The sequence below is a fragment of the Giraffa tippelskirchi genome, chromosome 10, assembly GCF_054371585.1.
Source record: "Giraffa tippelskirchi isolate mGirTip1 chromosome 10, T2T-mGirTip1v1.2.pri, whole genome shotgun sequence".
Lineage (NCBI taxonomy): Eukaryota > Metazoa > Chordata > Mammalia > Artiodactyla > Giraffidae > Giraffa > Giraffa tippelskirchi.
Genome location: NC_137284.1, coordinates 28,915,933 through 28,933,868, shown reverse-complemented (window position 1 = coordinate 28,933,868; position 17,936 = coordinate 28,915,933). Strand labels below are relative to the sequence as shown.

At 37.1% G+C, this 17,936-nt stretch overlaps 1 protein-coding gene across 23 annotated transcripts in view; it reads left to right on the top strand.

Moving 5' to 3' along the window:
• LOC145524723 (glycerophosphodiester phosphodiesterase domain-containing protein 4-like) overlaps positions 1–17,936 on the top strand; it is a 130,675-nt gene that overhangs the window by 70,346 nt on the left and 42,393 nt on the right. For 12 of the 23 annotated variants that reach the window (XM_081537503.1, XM_081537495.1, XM_081537497.1 and 9 more), the window contains one exon: positions 8,261–8,415. In XM_081537503.1, coding sequence (XP_081393629.1) covers positions 8,261–8,415 — 155 coding nt within the window. Of the gene's footprint in view, positions 1–7,120; positions 7,343–8,260; positions 8,416–17,936 lie in introns of all 23 variants that reach the window. The other 11 variants (XM_081537488.1, XM_081537484.1, XM_081537485.1 and 8 more) reach the window with 1 other exon arrangement.

Below are 17,936 nucleotides of genomic sequence, written 5' to 3'. Positions count from 1 at the left end.
TGAGTGAGCGACTGTACTGCGCTGAAAGTAAACATAGTTCACTTTCTCTGATATCTTCTATAACTTATTGTACCCACCTATTTGTCTTCAGTGGTTATTATTCTAGAACAACCGAATACTTTATATCATCTGCATCACTAAACATACTATTTAGTTCAGTTTTTTCTTTCCATAAAAATATTTCTTGGTGAAGAAGGTAGTTTGTTAACAGACATTCCAGAACAATCTTGCCATCTCATTACTAACTGATAATGAATACCCTCATTCTAGCGTGATACCTATGGTGGGAAATAATACACCCAAGAAACGAGTCTTAGCATGAGGACTGAATTTTTGCCTGGAATTGTTCATGAGCAGTTGGGTGTCATTTATCATTTCCCTGTTAGTTGAATCATTAGGCATGTCACTTATTCCTTTAAGCTTCAATTTTTCATGTTTAATAAAAAGTTTTGAGGTCAAATTAAATAACATGTTTGAAGTTTTCTGCAAATTTTGTCTTATTGTTACTGTAGTCCAACTCTAAGAAGGTCACTTTTCAGTGACTGCTGTCATGGAACTTTTATCATTTTTTTTTCTTAAGTGGAATGACTATTTATTTTGTGAAAAAGACAAGAAAATGGGTAGGTAGTGAGAGCTTCAGATGGGAACTTCTGTCATGTTTTATTTGTTTGTCTGTCTTATCTCCCTTACTAAACTGTGAATGTGTTGAGAGCACGATTTGTGTTTTATGAGCACATGGTGTAAGTTGCTGAATGAATGATTTTCTTGTATATGGGGCTTAGTAGGCAAATATGTGTGTTATACTTATTTCTTCTCTGTCAGTATTGTTGAAAATGTACAGTTAATGGCACTAATAATTTTACCAAAACACTTCAAGTAGCATCCACTGCTGCAAAACCAAGTCCAATGCAAGTAATTGTAATTGCCTCAGTAGACACCATGGTGCTATTAAACAATGGTGCTAGTTGGTCAAAAGTTAATATAGGGCTTTTTAAATTTTCTATTACTTCTCAGGCTAAAGAATTTAAATAGTTTTGTTGTATGCCAAGAACTTGGGCTATGTTGTTTATTATACTGTAATAAATTATATATTTATTATGTCAGCCAAAGTAAAAGACAAATTTTCGATAATTACTTTGAATTATTCAGTTCCTGATAATGGGCTCACTATCCTTAGAAGGCTGTTTTCTAGGAAATATGCTATTTTTTTCAGACTCTTTATAAGCAGATATTGTTTTCTGAGAGTTTGGGGAGTCCTGCAATTGGAAAGGATGCAACAGCCCTATAGAACATTTAACCTTGTCTTGGGTTAATGTCAAAAAGCCTGATTCCCACATATTAAAAAACTACGGGAGTTATACAAGAGGCACAACTAACTTTACTGAAGTTTTATGTACTTTTTTTTAAAGAATTGTTATGACAAACATTCATTATTACACCCCAAGAATTTTTTTAAACCTACTGATAGATCAAGGATATTTCACTTCATTTAGGTATTACTTACACAAATAGGCATTACTGATAAAATTGATATAGTAGGTTGATTGGTGACACCAAAAAAGATGCAGTCACACCATAATCCCTAGAACCTGTTATCATATGACTGTTATCATAAAGGCAAACGATGTGATTAAGTTAAGGATCTGGAAGGTAGGAGCTTATCCTGGATTGTCTGGGTGGACCCTAAGTATAATCACGTATTGTTGTAATGAAGAGACAAGGGGAGAATAGATGTACACATAAGGGCGACCAAACAGAGAAGGGAAGTGATGTAATCACGGAGGTAAGAATTGGAGTGATGTGGCTATTAGCCAAAGAAGGCCAAGGCATGCCAGCAGTCACCTGAAGCTTGCAGAGACAAGGAACAGATTCCCCCCAGAGCCAACAGGGTGAGCATGGGCCTGCCAACACCTTGGTTTTAGACTTCTGGCTTCCAAACTGTGAGAGAATACATTTTTCTAAGATTACCATGTTTGCATAAATGATGGAATTCATGAATTCAGTACGTTGGTCTATCTTTTCTATTAGAGGCCTTTGTCTAAGGGCATTAGTCAGAGCATTCTGTTTAATATGATCTGCCAAAACATTTCCTCTAAGTGGTGCTCTAGTTTTAGCACAGTTGTTTATTTGGGGAGCTGCAAAACATCTAGTAATGCATGTGTTTATTATTTATTTTTAATATGACTGAAGAGGTTGGGCTTCCCAGGTGACGCTAGTGGTAAAGAACCTGCCTGCCAGTGCAGGAGACACAAGAGATGTGGGTGAACCAGATCTTCCTTGGTTCAGGAAGATCCCCTGGAGGAGGGCATGGCAACCCATTCCAGTATTTTTGCTTGGAGAATCCCAGGGACAGAGGAGCCTGGCTGGTTACAGTCCATAGGATCCAAAGAGTCAGACTTGACTAAAGTGACTTAGCACGAAGAGATTAAAAATCTTTTCCCCCATAGCATTCTATAGTTGTGAGCCACTTGAAAAGCAAAAAAAAACTATTATTTTAAAAAAAAACAATTATTTTTAATAATCCCACATGTCCTAGAGAGAGCCATTATTTTGGCCAATTGAGCCAATTTGTTGTTTGGTAATGGACTTGGGATTCTATAAGAGAGAGAGTCTAGGAAAATTGCATAATTGACCTATTATTACCTTTTTTCATTTTTAAGTTTAAACAACAGTAAATAACATTAAACCAAGATTTGATTTAGGGGCATCCAAAAGATATGTCCCATGTATGGACAGTTCTCAAATTACAGAAATGATGAGATTCTCCTTTGATGATCAGGATAATACAGTTGCTGTATTAAGAGTGTGATATTAGTGAATGGTAATATGGAAAGACCCTGATGCTGGGAAGGATTAGGGGCAGGAGGAGAAGGGGACAACAGAGGTTGAGATGGCTGGATGGCATCACCGACTCGATGGACATGAGTTTGGGTAAACTCCGGGAGTTGGTGATGGAAGGGAGGCCTGGTGTGCTGCGATTCACGGGGTCGCAAAGAGTCGGACATGACTGAGCGACTGAACTGAACCGAACTGAATATGAAAAAGAGAAAGTTGGTATTTGGTAATTAATCAACTAACTTAAAAATACTGGATATTTTAAGTTAGCAAGAGGGATTGCATTGAATATGGTACCATAAAATGGAAAGATGAACCTAGTGTGAGGGCTGAAGATTATTAGACTAGTTTTGCTAAGACTGCTTGTTTTTCTAAACCAAAGATAAAAAGCCTTGGATTCAGGGAATAGACGTTATTAGACTTTTTGATGTATGTCAGGTTGTTAAATTAATACCCTTGGACTGTGGCCTTCCCTTTTACTTTAAAAATCAAAGATTTTGATGATCTGGAAGAAATATTTTGAGATTGCTAAAGGTCTTTATGTTTCCTGTGTTTTGTGAGAATGGTTCTAAGAAGTCAAGACTTGACATACACAAACCTATGTATTTCAAAAAAGCTTGCTTACCTATAGTATAATATCCAGTTAATCCCAGAAATCATCTTAATTGTCTTTAGTATTTGACCATGGATAATTTTGGTTAATTTGTAATCTCATTAAATTATGTCTCTCCTTAGCTAATATGTTATAACCTGGATCCAGGGGTTTGCAAACTATGGCCTGCTGTTCAGATGCAGCCTACTGTTTTTGTACAGCTTGTGAGCTCAGAATGGTTCTTGTATTTTTGAATGGTTGAAGGAGAATCAAAAGAATAATGTTTCCTGACATGTTAAAATTATATAAAACTCAAATTTCGATTTCCATAAATAAAGTTTGATTGGAACATAGCCATGCTTATTCACTTACGAATTATTTATGACTGCTTTTGTCTTATAATAATGAGTTGAATAATTGTGACAGGGACTAACAAAATAAAAAATCTTTAGTGTATGGCCCTTCACAGAGTAAGTTTGCTGACTTCTGTATGATGAACTGTTATTTTGTGGAGTTAAAATTTCTCCTTAGAAACTGTGTGAATAGAATTACAGAGTCAGTCTTAGAATTTCAAATTAGGTTACAAGATTACTGCATATCCTTAAGATCTTTTGTTTAAGACTTGAGAAAGTAGAGTGGGCCTTCTGTAAATGATAGAAACATAACTTTTTAGTAAATTGTTGATTTTGCGCTGTTGAAAGCAATAAATAGTGGCTATCTTTATTAGCTGGAACATGAAAGAAAGTAAAGATAGAACCAAAGAGAGTACATACAGGTTAAGTAGTGCTAGAAAATGAGGTGTAACTCTTTGATTAATAGCTGACAGATATTGGTAGAGGACCACCATCTCAGTTTTGGTGTTTTTAAAAAACATGTAAAATAGACATATTGCTTGGACTAATACAAGAGATAGTTAATCCTTGTTATATTGGCTTCCCTGGTGGCTCAGTGGTAAACAATCTACCTGCCAGTGTAGGAATGCTGGAGGTACGGGTTCGATCCCTGGGCTGGGAAGATCCCCTGGGAGAAGGAAAAGCCAGCCCATTCCAATATTCTTGTCAAGGGAAAACCCATGGACAGAGGAACCTGGAGGGCTACAGTCCGTGGAGTCACAAAAGAGTCAGACATGACTTAGCAACTGAACAACAACAACAAAGTTGACTTAAATCTGCTCCAACTTCAGCATTAACAGGATTTTAGGCAACAGTGTCAATAGAATCAGTGTGAACTCTTACCAGTTTGACTCTAATTATTCTGCCTCTTTTCTCCTCAGGGATTCTGGTTGTTGTTGTTCAGTTGCTAAGTACCATGGATAATTATCTGATTATTTTTTAAAATCAGTATACTAATGTCCACAGATATAACTTGATAATGTGTATAGAATTTTCTGTGACTCCTGATAGTTATTTGTCTGTGGTACATTTCTTTTGCTGGTTCTTTTTGCAAAGTAGATTCATAACGATAAGAATATGCCATAGAGAAGAAAGGAGTGTTCCTGTAGAAAAGGACATGGAAAAGGACTTAGGATTGTTAGAAAACACCACTTCTTGGTTTTAGTACTTTGAGCAGTCTGATTTTTTATGGTAGTGAGATTAATAGTAAAGGTACCTTTATCAACAAGAAAACTATATTGCTGTTCATTGATACTTACATGTAGTTCTCATAATTGTTGAGTTGTATTGTTTCCCTCTAAGTGGTATCATTGGGCCGAACTTACAAATTTTCAGACTTTTAAACCAGTACAGTACATTGGATCATTCGATGGCCCTTCTACTTGTAATTTTGCTAAGCATAGGCATAGAGAACTAAGGGCCTTTTAGTATTGTTTTGAAAATGTTCAACTTTATATTGGAGATAATCTAAACTGGCATTGTCCTATTTCAGTTTATTTTTCTGAATAAGTACCCCCATTTTATATATTGGGTTGGCCAAAATATTTCTATGATATGGAAAACCTGGAATGAACTTTTTGGCCAACCCAACATAAAAAAGAGGCTCAATTTACTTCAGATATTAGATCTACCTCTTAATGCTGTTTAGAGATTACTGAAATCTAGTGTTAAACTCTTCTATTAATTAATCTTTATAGTTTTGCTATTTTGTATTTTTCATCCATTTTATCATTAAAGGCTTCAGAAATAAATGTCCTTGTATAGTGCATTTCTTATATTTTTTTTTAACCCATTCCAGGACTTTGAAAAAATTATGCACAGCTGGGCTATTTAAATCCTTTCTTGATCTTTCCCATCCTTTTCTTTTAACAATTTTTTTTTTCCCACACAAAGTTCTAATAGTTAAGTGAATCAGCTGATCTAGATCTGATAGAATCTAACAAAATCTTGTATTTCAAAGCAAATTTCTGTTTTCTTGAGGATTAAGAAAACCTTTAATTATAGACCTCAACTCAGATGTAGACAGTGGTTTAATTCCATACTTATAATCTGCCTTCAGGTATAGCATGGAAACAGTGTTTAGTGTGATTGATTCTTTCTTGAGAAAAAGGTGAGAAAGGACAGGTTGCTTAGGAAGTAAAGGAAGGAAAAGAAATAGGGTGAGAAGGAGAGAGACGATAAAGGTATATAGAGAAAAATATTATGTTAGTCTTGGGAATATGTGAGGTGCAGCTACTGTGTCCTTCTCCTGAGATACAGTGTTTAATCACTGACTTTACACACAAATGATCTAAAATTGGCAAATGACAATAAAAGTAGCTATAGTAATATAGCTAATACATGTATGGACTGAGGAATAAAATGAAATGCTGTGTATGGCAAAGAAATTATGACAGTGCCTGCCCTAGGGAGTTGCCCTCCAGTAGAAGCGGTAGAGAGTGAGGGAACTATTATGAACTGTACACTTCTCTGTGTACCAGACATGCTGCTAGACCTGGTAAATATTTTATTATATTTGATCTTCAAAATAATCCTAGAAATACACATATTACTCTCCCCATCTCCATCTTATATTAGGGTAATGAAAACTTAAAAATTTTAAATAGTTTTACCAGTGTTACACAGCAAGAAGTACATGAAGCTAGGATTTGAATCTGATCTAGGATATATACAAATGACTAGAAGGCAGGATGAGACATACAATTACAAAGGCATAAAAGTTGGTCACTGGGTTTAACACCATTGAAGTCTCTTTAGTTTAGAAATATTTAAGTGGGCACTTCCTGAAGGAGGTAGCATTTGAACTGGGTTTTGCAGTTTGAGAGTAGGGTTTTAACAGGTGGATATGGTAAGGAACACAAATGAGTGACAGCACTGGGATTGAGTCCAATTCAGTCTGAAGACAAAGCCTATTTTCTTTCCATTACACAAAACCAGAACAGTGAGAGAAAGTGTGGGAAACCAGTGTGACTGAAAAGGAATTGTCGTACTTTGAGGAGAGTTACAGAAAAAAAGATTGAAAAGGAAGTTTAAGACAAGAACATGAGGAGACCTGCAGTGCAAATAAACAATATAGAATAAATCAACTATATAGATTCTACAATATAGAATAAATCATTCCAAATACCATGCTTACCTATGGAGATTACATTTAATTTCTCCTCTTGGCAACTGTTATCTCAGGACCAGTATTTCAGAGGGCCTGATGGGTGGGTTAAATGGTAATTTGTGTGGGGCTAAAAGCAGGAGAATTGGAAAATGCTTTTGATGGGAGCCAGTGTTTTCTCTTATGTATTTTTAGATCAAACCATTTTTTGGTATGAAACCCTTATCAGAGGCTGATAGGGAAAGAGCAGGAAATCAGAAGATTCCAAAGCTAACTGAATTATTGGAGCTTGCACAGAAGGAAAAAACATTTGTGATCTTTGATCTTAATGGCCCTGCACCAAATCATTCTCACAGAGCTTTGTATGTCCGCCATGTAGTAAGCATAATCCTTGACTCTCAGATTGAGCAACGTCTGGTATGTCTATCTCAGTATTTATGGTAGAGGTTGGGGGATGGGTCGCATGTCCCAGGTCCATAATGTTGAATCTGACCTACCCTGTAGCTCTTCCTTGGGATCCTTAAATAATTTTGCCCCCTATAAAAATGGAGATGACTATTTTATACAGCTGTATTCGGTAATCTAAGAATGACCCTGTTAAATTTGTATTAGTGGGGGAAATCATTGAGTCTGTTTGTTATTCAAAGCCAAATGAAATGTCACCCCTCTGTTAAAAGGGAATGTGTGTTTAATGGCTGTATGATGTGACCTGCACCATCGCCAACATACATCTATTAGAAAGGGCCTGGGCATGGAACACTAAGACTTTGAGGACTTGGCTTTCATTAATAATATAGAAAGGATATCTGATTCTTATTTGAGCAGAGATTTGTTCATGTTTTTCAGAAGCTACTCTGCATTTGGGCAGTCATTCCAAATGTCAAATTCTCAAAATATGGAAGAATGCTATGAAAGAAACAAATATGTGGGGTTTTTTTGCAAATAGAACTATTTCCACAGATGAGACATAATAGCCTTCCCTGTTGGCAGGAAATGACCTCTCACAAAGATGATTTTTAGTATCGTCAGAGGAGGTGTTTATGATTCTAACCTTTCTTCCATACCTACTTTAGCTAGTGTGGTGACACGGAGAACCCTTGGTTACATGATGTTAACTGGGAAAACTCAGCTCCAGAACAACCCTGGTGAAAGCCCCTTTATAAGAATTCATTAGATGGTATTAGCAAGGTTGACTCTTTCACCAAGGTCTAGAATCTCTCTGCTCCTTATAGACTGTTACCTATGCTGGAATGGGGCTCCTCCCATTCTATGGAGGATCTGATTGTACCTAGACAGCTGATTATCCACTGAAAGACTTCCTGTTTCTCCTTACAGATTTTTTGGTTGCCAGATTTTGAAAGGGAGTATGTCAAGAAAAAAGCTCCTGGTTTTCAGCAAGTGGGCCGGTTATTCTCTATTGAACGCCTCACAAAAGAAAATATCACTAGAATAAATGTTGACTACAAGAACTTGTTCTACAATGGGATGAGGTAAGTGTTTGACCACACTTTCCTCAACACATATTGCCTTACTTGCAGGAAATCTGCATCCCAGCCAAGCTCCGTAGGTTCCTCCTCCCATCTCAGGATTTCCCTATGTAGCTATCTTTCTGGAACCCCCTGTTTTCATCTTCTTACCCTTCCCTCACTCTGTGCTAACAAACACTTATCAAAGTTACACTCTGTTCCTGGAACGTGCTCTTCAGCCCCTTCTCCTTTATGCTTCAGTCTCTCATTCAGCACATGCTTTTGTGTGCTTGGTGTTTTTGTTGTTATATAAAGTGATCACTGAAAAGTAAGAACTCAAAAAGTGGTTGATTTCCTTCTGCCATTACCAGATGGATTGAAGTACTTAATAAATAACTTTGTAATCCAGATAGCCAGAATTCTAATAGATATAATTTGAAACATAATTAAATCATTATTAGAAAAACCCTTAAAACAGCCAAGCATGAGAAGAAACTGAAATTCTCAATCACCACATTTATAATTACATAATCAGAGTTTTCAGAAAGCACCTGAGAATAAAATGGTAACTTTTTCAGATTTAATTATTGTTAGTCACTGCTTACACTAGTCCCTATGTGGTTGTTGTTCAGTCGCTAAGTCATGTCTGACTCTTTGCGACCCCATGGACTGCAGCACGCCAGGCTTCCCTGTCCTTCACTGTCTCCTGGTGTTTGCGTAAACTCGTGTCCATTAAGTCAGTGATGCCATCCAGCCATCTCATCCTCTTTTACCCTCTTCTACTGCCCTCAGTCTTTCCTAGCATCAGCGTCTTTTCCATTGTGTCAGCTCTTTGCATCAGGTGGCCAAAATATTGAAACTTTAACTTCAGCATCAATTCTTTCAGTGAATATTCAGGTTGATTTCCTTTAGGATAGGGGCTTCCCTCATAGCTTAGTTGGTAAAGAATCCACCTGCAATGCAGGAGACCCTGGTTCGATTTCTGAGTACGGAAGATCCGCTAGAGAAGGGATAGGCTACCCACTCCAGTATTCTTGGGCTTCCCTTGTGGCTCAGCTGGTAAAGAATCCACCTGCAATGTGGGAGACCTGGGTTTGATCCTTGGGTTGAGAAGATACCCTGGAGAAGGGAAAGGCTACCCACTCCAGGGATCTGGCCTTGAGAATTCCATGGACTGTGTAGTCATGGGGTCACAAAGAGTCGGACACGACTGAGTGACTTTCACTTTCACTTGCCTTTAGGATTGACTGGTTTGATCTCCTTTGTTGTCCAAGGGACTCTCAAAAGCCTTCTCCAGCATCACAATTTGAAAGCGTCAGTTCTTTGGCACTCAGCCTTCTTTATGGTCCAACTCTCACTTTTGTACGTGACTACTGGAAAAACCATAGCTTTAACTATACAGACCTTTGTTGGCAAAATGATATCTCCGCTTTTTAATACCCTGTCTAGGTTTGCCATAGCTTCTCTTCCAAGGAGCAAGTGTCTTTTATTTTCATGACTACAGTCACCATCTGCAATGCTTTTGGAGCCCAATAAAATAAAATCAGCCTGTTTCCGCTTTTTCCCCATCTATTTGTCATGAAGTGATGGGACGGGATACCATAATCTTAGTATTTTGAATGTTGAGTTTTAAGCTAGCTTTTTCACTCTCCTCTTTCACCCTCATCAAGAGGCTCTTTAATTCTTCTTTATTTTCTGCCATTGAAGTGGTGTCATCTGAATATCTATGGTTGTTGATATTTTGCTCCGCAATCTTGGTTCCTGCTTGTGCTTCATCCACTCTGGCATTTTGCATGATGTACTCTGCATATAAGTTAAATAAGGAGGGTGACAGTATATAGCCTTGACATACTCCTTTCCCAACTTGGAACCAGTCCATTGTTCCATGTCTGGTTCTAACTGTTGCTTCTTGACCCACATACAAGTTTCCCAGGAGGCAGGTTAGATAGTCTGGTATTCCCATCTCTTGAAGAATTTTCCACAGTTTTTTATGATCCATACAATCAAAGGCTTTAGCATAATCAATGAAGCAGAGGTAGATGTTTTTCTGGAATTCTCCTGCTTTTTCAGTGATCCAGTGGATGTTGGTAATTTGATCTCTGGTTCCTCTGCCTTTTCTAAATCCAACTTGTCTATCTGAAAGTTCTTTTCAGATGATTCTAAATGCTTCAGAGACTGAACATATATATGTGTTTTGTCTAGATATACATGTATATCTCCATATCTCCAAAATCTCTTTGAGCTACAGATATTCCTCTAGATTTATTTTTGTATCTCAAGTGATGAGCTAGGCTATTGGATTTACCTCTTTGCATGTTCTGGCTCTTCCAGCCTCTCTGACTATGGGGGAGTTGGTCATAAATATATATATATATATATATATATATATATATATATATATATTTCTTTCAGCATTAGAAAATTATATATGTTTTACCTATCTTTCCTATTCAGAAGATTTCTCTTTGCCCAACTATTCCTCTGTTTTGAGTGTATGTCTATTCCTTTCTACTTTTTATCACAGAGCAAATGATTCCAAGGTGATTTCTTTCTCTGCTAATCATAATTTAGATTAATCTAGTAGTTGGTAGTTCATGACCCAGATAATCACGATGGTGTGATCACTAACCTAGAGACAGACATCCTGGAAGGTGAAGTCAAGTGGGCCTTAGAAAGCATCACTACGAACAAAGCCAGTGGAGGTGATGGAATTCCAGTTGAGCTATTTCAAATCCTGAAAGATGATGCTGTGAAAGTGCTGCACTCAATATGCCAGCAAATCTGGAAAACTCAGCAGTGGCCACAGGACTGGAAAAGGTCAGTTTTTATTCCAATCCCAAAGAAAGGCAATGCCAAAGAATGCTCAAACTACTGCACAATTGCACTCATCTCACATGCTAGTAAAGAAATGCTCAAAATTCTCCAAGCCAGGCTTCAGCAATACGTGAACCGTGAACTTCCAGATGTTCAAGCTGGATTTAGAAAAGGCAGAGGAACCAGAGATCAAATTGCCAATATCCGCTGGATCATCGAAAAAGCAAGAGAGTTCCAGAAAAACATCTACTTCTGCTTTATTGACTATGCCAAAGCCTTTGACTGTGTGGATCACAATAAACTGTGGAAAATTCTGAAAGAGATGGGAATACCAGACCATCTGACCTGTCTCTTGAGAAACCTGTATGCAGGTCAGGAAGCAACAATTAGAACTGGACATGGAACAACAGACTGGTTCCAAATAGGAAAAGGAGTACGTCAAGGCCATGTATTGTCACCCTGCTTATTTAACTTATATCCAGAGTACATCATGAGAAACACTGGGCAGGAAGAAACACAAGCTGGAATCAAGATTGCCAGGAGAAATATCAATAACCTCAGATATGCAGATGACACCAGCCTTACGGCAGAAAGCGAAGAAGAACTAAAGAGCCTCTTGATGCAAGTGAAAGAGGAGAGTGAAATAGTTGGCTTAAAGCTCAACATTCAGAAAACTAAGATTATGGCATCTGGTCCCACCACTTCATGGGAAATAGATGGGGAAACAGTGGAAACAGTATCAGACTTTATTTTTGGGGGCTCCAAAATCACTGCTGATGGTGCTTGCAGCCATGAAATTAAAAGATGCTTACTCCTTGGAAGGAAAGTTATGACCAACCTAGATAGCATATTTAAAAGCAGAGACATTACTTTGCCAACAAAGGTCCGTCTAGTCAAGGCTATGGTTTTTCCAGTGGTCACGTATGGATGTGAGAGTTGGATGGTGAAGAAAGCTGAGCACTGAAGAATTGATGCTTTTGAACTGTGGTGTTGGAGAAGACTCTTGAGAGTCCCTTGGACTGCAAGGAGATCCAACTAGTCCATCCTAAAGGAGATCAGTCCTGGATGTTCATTGGAAGGACTGATGTTGAAGCTGAAACTCCAATACTTTGGCCACCTCATGCGAAGAGTTGACTCATTGGAAAAGACCCTGATGCTGGGAAGGATTGGGGGCGGGAGGAGAAGGGGACGACAGAGGATGAGACGGCTGGATGGCATCACCGACTCGATGGACGTGGGTTTGGATAAACTCTGGGAGATGGTGATGGACAGGGAGGCCTGGCATGCTGCGATTCATGTGGTTGCAAAGAGTCGGATACGACTGAGCGACTGAACTGAACTGAGTGGTTGAAAAATAATTAAAATAACTTCCACTTACTGAGCCTTTATTATGTGTGAAGTTCTGTTGGTTGACCACAGGCTCTTTTTTAAATTCTGGCTTACCCATCAGCTACACGTGTGACTTTGGACAAGGTTTAATAATCAGTTTTCTCATTTGTAAATTAAGGATAACAATAACCTGATGGAATGGTGAAAAGATTAAGTGACATACTACATATATGCACATAGCAAAATGATGGTCAAATGTATGAACACAGTCATTGTTACCTGTTGTTTCATCATCACCATCGTTACATGCTGTGCCCTATAAATTAGCATCACCCTCCCTGTTTCAAATGAGGAATCTTGTCTCTAAAGAGGAAAAGTTCAGGGAGGTTAGGTGTTAATATTTCCCCAGAGCCCATACAGTTGGTCAGTGGGGGACCACACTGAGGTTTAAATATAGGCTTGACAGATTCCCCAGTGTTAATTGTTTTACTAGTAATTTTTAATTCCTTGGCCATAGTTATATGGGAATAGTATCAGCTGGCATCAGACTTTAAGAGGAATCAATCATATCCTGAGTCCTATTAGAAAATCAAGTGGCCTAATCAAACTTAAAAGCTTTTGCATAGCAAGGGAAACCATAAAGAAAACAAAATGACAACCTACAGACTGGGAAAAAATAATCACAAATGATTCCAACAGGGGCTGGCTTAATTTCCAAAATACACAACTAGTTTAAAGTGGTTAATAGTTTCTTTAAGTATTTTATACTGCATTTTCCTCCTGTTTTTTCTGTGGAGTTAACACAAAGCATTCAGTTGCAAATCAAACTCATACACATCAGAGAACTTACTATTAAGTTTTATTATTAATTTCAAAGATACAGAAGGCAGTCAGGAGGTTCAGACAGCAAGGAGAGGCCAGAGACATTGATTTCAACTTTGCAGGTTTCTCCCTTTATTGGACACATACCCTATGGCCCACAGTAATAGATATAGGCTCCAAATGTGTTTTTATGGGGTTATTTCGCTTTGAAGGAGAAAATTTGAGTTATAAAACATCTGCATTTAATACTCCCAGAGAATTGCATAGCTTTTGTGACCTTGTCCAGGGACCCATACCTCATAAATCCACATTCTGTATTTATTTACAAAACATGTAATAAAAAGTAATCAACCAGGAACATCCATTAAAGAACATATTCTATATATAAAGACCTCTCTTTCTAGCAAATATTATTTTTCTATTTAGAAAAGATGTAGATATCGTGTTGACAAGGAGATTAGACCATGTCTTCTGCCTTCTTCCTTCTGGGAGCATCCTCTTCAGTCAGAGAGAAATTGAGGGCTCCCTGTGCCTCATCTGTCAGTTATAGAAAAGGGGATGTAATATTTCCAGCTGACTGTTGATTTCTGTATTTCTCCCTTTGCTATGTTGTTGTTATTGTGATTGTTGTGGTTGTTTGGCTTCTCATATTTTAAACTTTTTTTTAAGGTATATTTGCATTTAGAATTGTTAGATTTTTTTCATGAATTTATTCTCATCCTTTCATTATGAAATGTCCCTTCTCTCTGGTTATAATTTTTGCCTAAAGATTACTTTTATTAATATTGCCACACTGGCTTTCTTATAATTAGTGTTTGTGTGGCATTTCTTTTTTTGTTCTTTGTCTTTGAACTGCTTTGTGTCTTTATATTTAAGTACATCTCTTTCTCAAAGACTTAGAGAACAAACTTATGGTTGCCGGGGGCAAAGATTAGGGAATTTAGGATGAACATGTACATACTGCTATATTTAAAATGCATAAGCAGCAAGGACTTACTGTATGGCACATGGGACTCTGCTCAGTGTTATGTGGCGTCTTGAACCTTCCAGTCAGGATGGGAATTTGGGAGAGGATGGATACATGTATATGTATGGCTGATTACCTTTGCTGTTCACCTGAAACTATCACAACATTGTTAATCGGCTGTACTTGAATACAAAATAGAAAGTTTTTAAAAAATAAGATATATCTCTGATAAAGTGAAAGTGAAAGTCTCTCAGTTGTGTCTGACTCTTTTGACCCCATGGACTATACAGTCCATGGAATTCTCCAGGCCAGAATCCTGGAGTGGGTAACCTTTCTCTTCTCCAGGGGATCTTCCCAACCCAGGGATCAAAGCCAGGTCTCCCACATTGCAGGTGGATTCTTTACCAGCTGAGCCACAAGGGAAGCCCATATCTATTATAAATAGAATATTATTGGTTCTTGCTTTATATTTAGTGGGACAATCTCTGCTTTTCAGTGGGAATATCTGACCCATTAATATTTAGTTTACTAATGAATATACGTAAGTTTATAATACATCTTGCCATTTTTCCTATTTGTCCTCTTTATTCTAGATTGGTTATTTGGTCATTCTTTTCCTGACTTTCAATTTTTTAAGTTCATTAATTATTTCCTATCTTCTCTACTGACTTTTTACATTTTTGAATTATTTTTTTACTAGTTGCTCTAGAAATTATAAGAAGTATCCTTACCTTATTACAATTCACCTTTGGATAATTTTTCCACAACATAGAGTATAGAATATTGAAATCTTAATTCCATTGACTATCTGCTGTCCTTTGTGCTATTGTTGTGATGAGTAATATTTTAGTTATAAACCCCAGAGTACATTTTTATTACATTTTTAAAATTATCAGTAATATTTTTAAAATTAAACATTTTAAGATTAAATTTAGATTTAATTTAAAGCTTAAATTAAACTTTTGAGATAATTGCATGCTAACTTACAAGAAATAATACAAAATGATACTGTATATCTTTTATCCCGTTTATGCCAATGGTAAACTTGTAAAATTTTAGTACAATATCAAAATCAAGGTATTGATGCCAATGCAATCCACCAATATTATTCAGATTTCTCCGGCTTTGCTTATATCATTTTGTATGTGTTTTGTATATGTAGTGCTGTGCAGTTTTATTACATGTGTAGGGTAGTGATTCCAGTGCCACAACCAAGACAGACTGATTTCATCACCAGAAGTATTCCTATTGTTTCTCTCTGATAACCACACTCCTCTTACTTCCTTCCACTTCCCCTCACCTCAAACCCTAACTCTTCACAATCACTAATCTAGTCTCCACTTTTATTATTTTGTCATTTTGAGAATATAATATAAATAGAATCATAAAATATGTAAACAGTTGTGATTGGCTTTTTTTCATTCAATGTAGTTCCCTTTGAGAGTTATCCAGGTTATTGCATGTATCAATAGTTTATTGTTTTTCATTGCTGAGTAGTATTCCATTGTATGGATGTACTGAAATTTGTTTAATCATGCATCAACATAAGGCTGTCTGGTTGTTTGTTTATGAGTTATTATAAATAAATCTGTTTTGAACATTTGTGTACAGGTTTTCATGTGAATGTAACAGATTTTAGTCATTTAAAAATGTTTTAACCATGGTAAAAATACACATAAAATGTGCTATCTTAATTAGTCATTTTAATATACATTGCTTACATTGTACAACCATTCCTGCCATCAATCTACCTTTTCATCTTGTATACTCAATTCTGTACTCATTAAACAGTAATATCCCTACCAACTCCTCCACCCCAGATCCTGGCAACCACCGTTCTGCTATCTCTCTCTCTTATTTTGACTTATATAAGTTGAATCATACAGATATTTGTCTTTTTGTAACTGGCTTATTTCGCTTCGAATAAAGTCCTCAAGATTCATCCATGTTAAATCCGTCCATTGCAGAATTTCCTTCTGTTTGAAGGCTAAATAATATTACATTGCATGTATATACCACAGTTTGCTTATTTATTCATCAGTTGATCAACACTTGAATTGCTTCCATATTATATGCAGTGCTGAGCTGAGCTTAGGCACTTAGTTGTGTCTGATTCATTGCGACCCCATGGACCATAGCCTGCCAGGCACCTCTGTCCATGGGGATTCTCCAGGCTGTAATACTGGAGTGGGTTGCCATGCCCTCCTCCAGGGGATCTTCCCAACCCAGGGATCAAACCCACGTCTCCCGCACTGCAGGCAGATTCTTTACCATCTGAGCCACCAGGGAAGCCCTAGTTAGAGTGAATAATGCTGCTATGAACATGAATATACAAATATATATATATCTTCAAGACCCTTCTTTCAGTTATTTTTGCGGTATATTTATTAAGCAGACTTGCTGGATCTCATGGTAATTCTATTTGTAACTTTTTGAGAAACTGCCATACTGTTCTCCACAACAACCAACATTACACAAGAGTTTTAATTTCTCTACATCTTCCATGTTCTTGTTGATTTCTGGTTTTGTTTTTTCTTTTTCTTTACATAGCCATCCTAATGAGTGGGTATTAGTTCTCGAAATGTTTGGTGGAATTCAGCAGTGAAAACAATAGGTCTAGGACTTTTCTTTGTTGGAAGATTTTTGGTTAATGATTCAGTCTCCTTATTCATTGTAGGTTTGTTTGCATTTTCCAATTCTTCATGATTACAAAATACATTTTGTGTTTCTAGGAATTCGTCCATGTAGGATATCCAATTTGTTGGGATACAGCTGTTCATAGTACTCTCTTATAATCCTTTTTATTTCTGTAAAATAGTAATGTCCCCATTTTTATTTTTGATTTCAGTAATTTGAGTCTCTTTTTTTTATTAGTAGTACATCTAGGTAAAGGTTTATCAACTTTGTTGATCTGTTTGAGGAACATTCAGGTTCATTCACTGAATTTCTCTATTGGTTTTCTGTTCTATAATTCATTTGTTTCTGCTCTAATCTTTATTATTTTCTTGCTTTCACTGTGTTGGATCAATTTATTCTTCTTTTGCTAGTTCCTTAAATTGCAAAATTTGGATGTTGAGATCTTTATTGTTTTTTAAATGTAAGTGTGTATAACTATGAATTTACTCACCATCACCACTTTTGCTGCATGCCAAGTTTTAGTATATTGTGTTTTTATTCTCATTCATCTCCAAAAAGGGAAAAATGTGAACAATGGGGAGGGAAGGGTATTGAGCCTTTAAACCCCTGGTAGTCACTTCAGTGGGAGAGGTTTGTAACAATAGGGGGAGGTACAACAATTATGACATCCCCACTCTGTCTACACCTGTGTGAGTAGAAGCATCAGTCATCCATCAAACCACAGATTCCTATTATTTGCAGGATAAGATCCTTTTGGCCCACCTTGGTTCCTACAAACTGTCCAGTCTGCCTCAGGAATATGGGGCCAACTGGCTGCCATGTGCTAGGGACTCGTGTATTGCAACTGCTACTGTGCCAGGTTATGAAAGCGACCAATGTTAACTATAACTTACCATCCAAAACTCCCCTGGAAGTTGAAAGCCTTCAACAGGTTCCATAGTTCCAAAAGAGTTACATTAGGCAGATTCTTTTAGTG